Source organism: Grammomys surdaster, unplaced genomic scaffold (genome assembly GCF_004785775.1).
Source record: "Grammomys surdaster isolate TR1022 unplaced genomic scaffold, NIH_TR_1.0 166, whole genome shotgun sequence".
NCBI classification, from domain to species: Eukaryota; Metazoa; Chordata; class Mammalia; order Rodentia; family Muridae; genus Grammomys; species Grammomys surdaster.
Window position 1 is genome coordinate 13,150,141 of NW_021604614.1, and position 6,238 is coordinate 13,156,378.

The following is a 6,238-nucleotide window of genomic DNA, read 5'->3' on the forward strand; positions in this document are numbered from 1 at the left end:
AAGGAAAGGAAAGGAAAGGAAAGGAAAGGAAAGGAAAGGAAAGGAAAACTAGGCAGACATGGTAGACTTATTTGTAACACCGATGTGGAGGTTTGAAAAAGAATGGCCCCCATAAGTTTATATATTTCCTTGCTTAATCCAAAGTTGACAGACTGTTTAGGGAAGAATTAGTGGCAGTGTGTCACTGAGGGTGAGCTTTGAGGTTGCAAAAGCAAAAGCAAGTCTCTCTCTCTCTCTCTCTCTCTCTCTCTCTCTCTCTCTCTCTCTCTCTCTCTCTCTCTCTCTCTCTCTCTGCCTGCTACCTACAGATAGATAAGGACGGAAGCTCCTAGCTCCAGCAGTCTGCCAACCCTCCTGCCAGCCTTGATCTAACCCTCTGAAGCTGTAAGCAAGCCCCCAACAAGATACTTTGTTTTTACAAGAGTTAGTGTGGTCACCAGGGTGTCTCTTTACAGCAACTGAATACTGACTAAGACACCCCAGCAAAGGGTTTGGAGATGAGGGATCCCAGAGACTCGCTGGCCAGCCAGTCTAAACGAAGTGAGCTTCGGGCTAAGGGAGAGATGCTGTCTCAAGAAAATAAAAGTGCAACACGGGCAAGACTGGGTCAGTGAGTCAAGGTCTTGCTGCCATGTCTGAGGACATCTAATCAGCGAAGGGGAAACTGATTTCTGAAAGTTGTCCTCTGACTTTCACACTGGAGCCTGTGCACGCCCCTCACCAATAAAGGCTCCACGCATCTTTACGATAAAAACAAATGTAGTGGTGAGTGACAGAAGTCACTGAACGTTGGCAAAGTCGTACATGCCTGTACAACTTCACTAGTACTCACGGGGTTGCAGTAAGAGAGTTATAACTTCCAGGCCAGCCTGGGCTACATAGCAAATTCTTCTCAAAACAAAACAAAAATCTACTGTGAGCTGTAGTCAAAGGCTCACTCTGTGTTAAGACTAAACTCTTTAAACAGAACCAATCTTCCAAAGGCATGAGTCCACTAGAACGCAAAGTGTGTGGGGTTCGGGGTGGGGGTAGGGGGAAACAAAAAGCAAAAATGAATCCCAACAAACAAATTTCTGGAAAGCAGCAGATGGGGAAGGAGTTGGGGGGGAGGGGCCTCTTCTTCTTTCTCTGGGTAAATGACAATGTTTCCGAGCCTCACAGATGGTGCCTCCTGGGGAGACATGTCAGGAGCCTCGAGGGTGAATTTCCAGGGAAGGCCAGAGCTTTGTCATCTACTGACTGGGGTTTGGGAAGCTCTTACTCTCCCTACCTAGCAGTGGTAAATAAATGGGGGGTGTGTGGAAGTGAAGGAGGAACATTAGTAGTGTCTAAGACAGAAGAGGGTAAAGAGAAGAAGATAAGAGAAAGGAGGGGGAGGAGGAAGAGGAGGAGAAGGAACCGAGGGTGAGAAAGGAAGAGAGAGGGACTTGGAGTCTCCCTTGTGAAATAACCCCAATGCAACAGTCAAGTTATGCAGGGAATTTCCAGCCTGCTGAGCTGTGTACTATTGAACCCAGATGTCACCATCAGGTTCCAGGTCTAACACATGGGTGTGCCACTCCCTTTGTCCCCCACAACCCCTACCCCCCCCAACTACCCCCAGCTCTTGACAGAACTTTAAAAGGCATAGTTTTTCTGAAAAGTATTAGTTTAAAAAGACGCCCGCTCCACTCCCTCTAGAGGTTGGAGAGAAGCCAAGGAGTGGACTGAGTTTGATCCTCAGAACCCCTGGTTTGTTTTTGGTTTTGTTTTGTTTTTATAAGGCTAGGTTTGAGAGAAGTCAGTTGCTGGTAAATCCCATTGCCGAGGAGGGTAGAGACAGTGGATCTTGGGGGCTGGGGGTGGGTGTCACTAGCCAGGAAGCCTGCCCTATTTTACAATATAAATTCCAAACCAACAGAAAACCTTATCCAAAAAAAAAAAAAAAAAAAAAAGCTGGGTGGTGTTGGCATACCAGGAGGCAGAGACAAGTGGATCTCTGAGTTCGAGGCCAGCCTGGTCAACAGAGTGAGTTCCAGGATAACCAGGGCTACACAGAGAAACCCTGTCTCAAAAACAAACAAACAAACAAACAAACCAGTAATAATAATAATAAAAGTGTGAACAGAGGCTGAAAACACCAAAGGTTATCTTCTAGCCTTCCCATGGACATGGACACATACACCTGTGTACACATTGGAATCTCCTGGACATACACAGATGCCTTATCTCACAGTAAGGTGCCCAGGATGGACATGCCATTACACTCACCAAAGGGTACACCTTGGAGTCCTCCTCCTTCTGGAATAAGGTGTCCTCTGTGGAGATGGAGACCAGTGACTCCTTGCCACTCACTCCTTTGGACTGGAATAATTTTTGTCTTTCTTCCAGATTTTGCCCGAATCTCACTTCGTCCTTTTCTTGGGCTGAAATGTCTTCTGGCTTCTGGCCAGTTTCTTCCTGAGACCCGATGGCAGCTTCCTCGATAATGTCCGCTTTCATACTGATATCTTTGTAAATCTCACTTACTTCAGGAGTACCTGACGGGGATTCCTCCTTTAAAGGGAAACAAGACTCTGACCCTGCATGTCTCTCATACCTTAGGCTATATGCCCAGACAGCCAGTCTCAGGCTAACAGGTGATTCAAAAGGGAGTCTGGGACATTTTATACTAAAGAAATGAATCACGGCTGTGTTCAAGTTCATTCTTGGCCTTCCAACAGGCCCACACAGCAAAGGCCACACAGTAGGCCCTTGTAAACACCACTGGGAGTCTTGTCCTTGGACCAGGGCTGAGTTCTTTCTTAGGGGGAGCAGGCTGTGAGAAGTCCAAACTACTATCATATCACAGGAATGTGGTCCCAAGACAAGTATATCTCACCTTCAGCTGACCCACTGACCTTTTACGAGTCAGGTTCACACTTTTTGGAAACTTGGATTGACCTGCCTCCAAACTGGATTAATACACCTTCCTAGGCATCTCATAATTACTGAACTTAGCATATGGTTTTCTTTTCTCTTTAATATGTGTGTTTATGTGGGGTGTGTGTGTGTGTGTATGTGTGTGTGTGTTATGCAGGTGCTCAAGGAGTCCAGAAGAGGACATTGGATTCCCTGGATCTGAAGTTACAGGACATTTCATCATGGGTGCTGGGACCCCAGCTTAAGCCCTTTGGTTTTGCACTCCCACAGCCTGGCATACACTAAGCACACAACGATTCTGAGTAAATGGGTGGATGAGCTTTGGGGAGGACTCACCAGGGAGGATCTTGATATGGATGACTCGGAGCTAATGACAATATCATCCACCTGGATTGTTTTTTTATTCTTTTTCCTTTCCTCCTCGGTTTTTCCAGCTTTTCTCTCAGTTTCCTTTAAGACAACACCTTCCTCCTCTTCCTCCCACTCCTCACTCTTCTCTTTCTCCTCCTCTTCTCTCCCCTCCTCCATTTCCCACTTATACTCCTCCTCTTCTGTCTCCTTGTCCTCTTCCTCACCTCCTTCTTCCTTACTTCCCTCTTTTTCCTCACTTTTTCCCTCTTCACTGATCTCCTCTTCCCCCCATATCTTTTCCTCTTCCTCCCCTCTCTCTTCTCTTTCTTCTACACTTCTCATTTCCTCTTCCTCCCCTCTCATTTCCTCTTCCTCCCCTCTCATTTCCTCTTCTTCCCCCCTTATTTCCTCTTCCTCCCCTCTCATTTCCTCCCCTCTCATTTCCTCTTCCTCCTCTCTCATTTCCTCCCCTCTCATTTCCTCTTCCTCCTCTCTCATTTCATCTCCTCTCATTTCCTCTTCCTCCTCTCTCATTTCATCTCCTCTCATTTCCTCTTCCTCCTCTCTCATTTCCTCCCCTCTCAGTTCCTCTTCCTCCCCTCTCATTTCCTCTTCTTCCCCTCTCACTTCCTCTCCCTCTATCGGTTCCTCCTTATCTATCCACTTCTCCAGTTCCTCTCCGTCCTCCTGAGACTCCTCCTGAGACTGTTCCCATGATAGTGTGCCTTCAGTTAGGCTGTGTTGAAGATTGTCTTCTTCAAAATTTGGATTATATTCTTCCTCCTCTTTTCCCACTTCTCCACTTGATTCCTCTAGGGGGGTCTCTTCTGTATCTGACATTCTTCTTCAGTTTCCTCTACAGAAAATTTGACATAGATTCAATTCAGCAGGCCCTTCTGTTTCCTACGCCAGCTTCCTGATATGCTAACATGTCGAAATGCACAGAAGCAGCTCTGGTTCCTTCCTGCAGGAAAACAGAGGAAAAAACAGAATGCCAGCTTCCTGGGAAAACCTAGCTCAAGTCTCAGAAATCGTTAAAATATTGACTTCCAGGGCCTCCCATCTTTCTAGGACTGATCTTCTCCCTTTAAATAACTCATATTCCCACAGGCAGCAAAATGCAGAAGACAAGCATTAGCAAAACCCTGCTGGCTTGAATAAGAGAGGAAGGTAGGCTGGTGATTCAAGTGTAAGCTTTCCGGGTAAAGGTTCCCTCTACTCTGACTTCCACTAGCCTTGTTCTGTGACTAAATGCAAGTCACTTTACCCCTCCTTCAAATTTGCTCACAGACAGGCAAAAAATAAAAAGGATAATCCTACATTCTAGCATGATTTGAGGACTGGGGTAATACATGTCAAATGCTCAACACAGGTTCACCCAAAGTGCTTGCAAAAAAAAGGGAGGGTATCAGGTATTATGAGGATAAAAGCAATAGTTTTTGCAAAGAACTTGACAGTTTAAAAGACCTCTGGGGAAGGTGAGACCCTAAGTCTGACCGCCTAAGGTAGGCAGAGCCCCCTCCTCTGGGACTCACATGGTGGGAAGAGAAAAACCAACTCCTAAATGTTGTCATGTGACTTCAACATGGTATGTGTCAATAAACAAACAAACAAATAAATAGAATGTTAATTCTGGGCTGGAGAGATGGATCAGTGGTTAACAGCACACTGGCTGTCCTTTCAGAAGATTCAGGTTTGATTCCCAGCTCTGCCACAGTGCTCAGAACCATCTGTAACTCGAGTCTCAGGGAATCCAACACCTTTTCTGTATTCATATGGGGTACAGAGACATACATGCAGACAAAACACTCTTGCACACAAAATCACTTTAGAAATGTTTTAATCCCTCTGATACATTCTCTCATTTTGCACCTACAAGAAGTAAGAGTGTGGGAGCAGGAGGGCTAGGCTCAAATCTGTAATCCTGGGATTCAGGAGGTAGAGGCAGGAGGATCACTCCGAGTTCTTAGGCCAGTCCAATCTTTCTTTAAAAAAGGAAAAGAGCCGGGCAGTGGTGGCGCACGCCTTTAATCCCAGCACTTGGGAGGCAGAGGCAGGCGGATTTCTGAGTTCGAGGCCAGCCTGGTCTACCGAGTGAGTTCCAGGACAGCCAGGACTACACAGAAAAACCCTGTCTCGGAAAAAAAAACAAAACAAAAAAAAGAAAAGAAAAAGTTTGCGGCTCTCGGAGACGTGACTTAACGACGACAGACAGAGCTAGAATTTAGTTCTTCTGTTTGAAAAAATGCCATTTTGCCAGCACACTCGCCCGGACAATTTCCACACCCAGGCAGAAGGGCAGGGGCAATGCCACAGGTGTGCAGGTTTATCCTACCATTAGGTCCAGGAGCCACCACTTCCTCTTCCTGAGGACATCTCAGGTCCCATACCCTTGCCCCCTGCCTGGCCGGGACCCCATCACCACCACCACCAGAGACGCATCCGCACCCTCCAGTTCGCACTTACAGGGATGCTCCCACTTCTTTCCTCAAAAGCCTTGGGTCGTCCTGCCTCCGGGAATCCCAAGAGACTGCCAGTGGCCCCTGTCCATTCTCCCTAGTGACGGTTGCCAACCAAACTCCATCCCTATGGCAACAGCTAGTCGCGCGGGGCAGGAAAGCAAGGAAGCTGGATGGTAATCACGTGCCCGGAAAGCGGCCTCCAGCTGGACCAGCCTGCCCCCTGCCGGGCTACCGGATCTCGCTCTAGCTTTTTCCTAAGGGACACTTCCCCACACTGGCAATTCTGACTTTCCTAAAGTTGGACAAGATGTGATGAAAGTAGTGTTTGCAGTTATCTTCTCTAGATCTGAGGATAGAGGAAACAGAAGCATGCTCAAAAAATGCGGAGGCGGGAATATCCCTCAGGTGTCAGGAGTCAGGAAGCCCTTCCTGGGATCATAAAAAGCAGTAAAATAAATACATGAATGAGTGAATGAGTAATAAGTAAATACATAACTAAAAACAAGATGATGTGCCAGATGTGA

The 6,238-nt window shown here is 46.9% G+C and overlaps 1 protein-coding gene across 1 annotated transcript in view; it reads right to left on the bottom strand.

The window, feature by feature from the left end:
* The window catches only part of Wdr66 (WD repeat domain 66), a 69,456-nt gene extending 65,364 nt beyond the window's left edge, over positions 1 to 4,092 (bottom strand). The window contains exons 1-3 of the mRNA XM_028765952.1: positions 3,880 to 4,092; positions 3,322 to 3,372; positions 2,251 to 2,535 (exon numbers count right to left, since the gene is read on the bottom strand). Coding sequence (XP_028621785.1) covers positions 2,251 to 2,535; positions 3,322 to 3,372; positions 3,880 to 4,092 — 549 coding nt within the window. The remainder of the gene's footprint in view (positions 1 to 2,250; positions 2,536 to 3,321; positions 3,373 to 3,879) is intronic.
* Between the last annotated feature and the right edge of the window lie 2,146 nt (positions 4,093 to 6,238).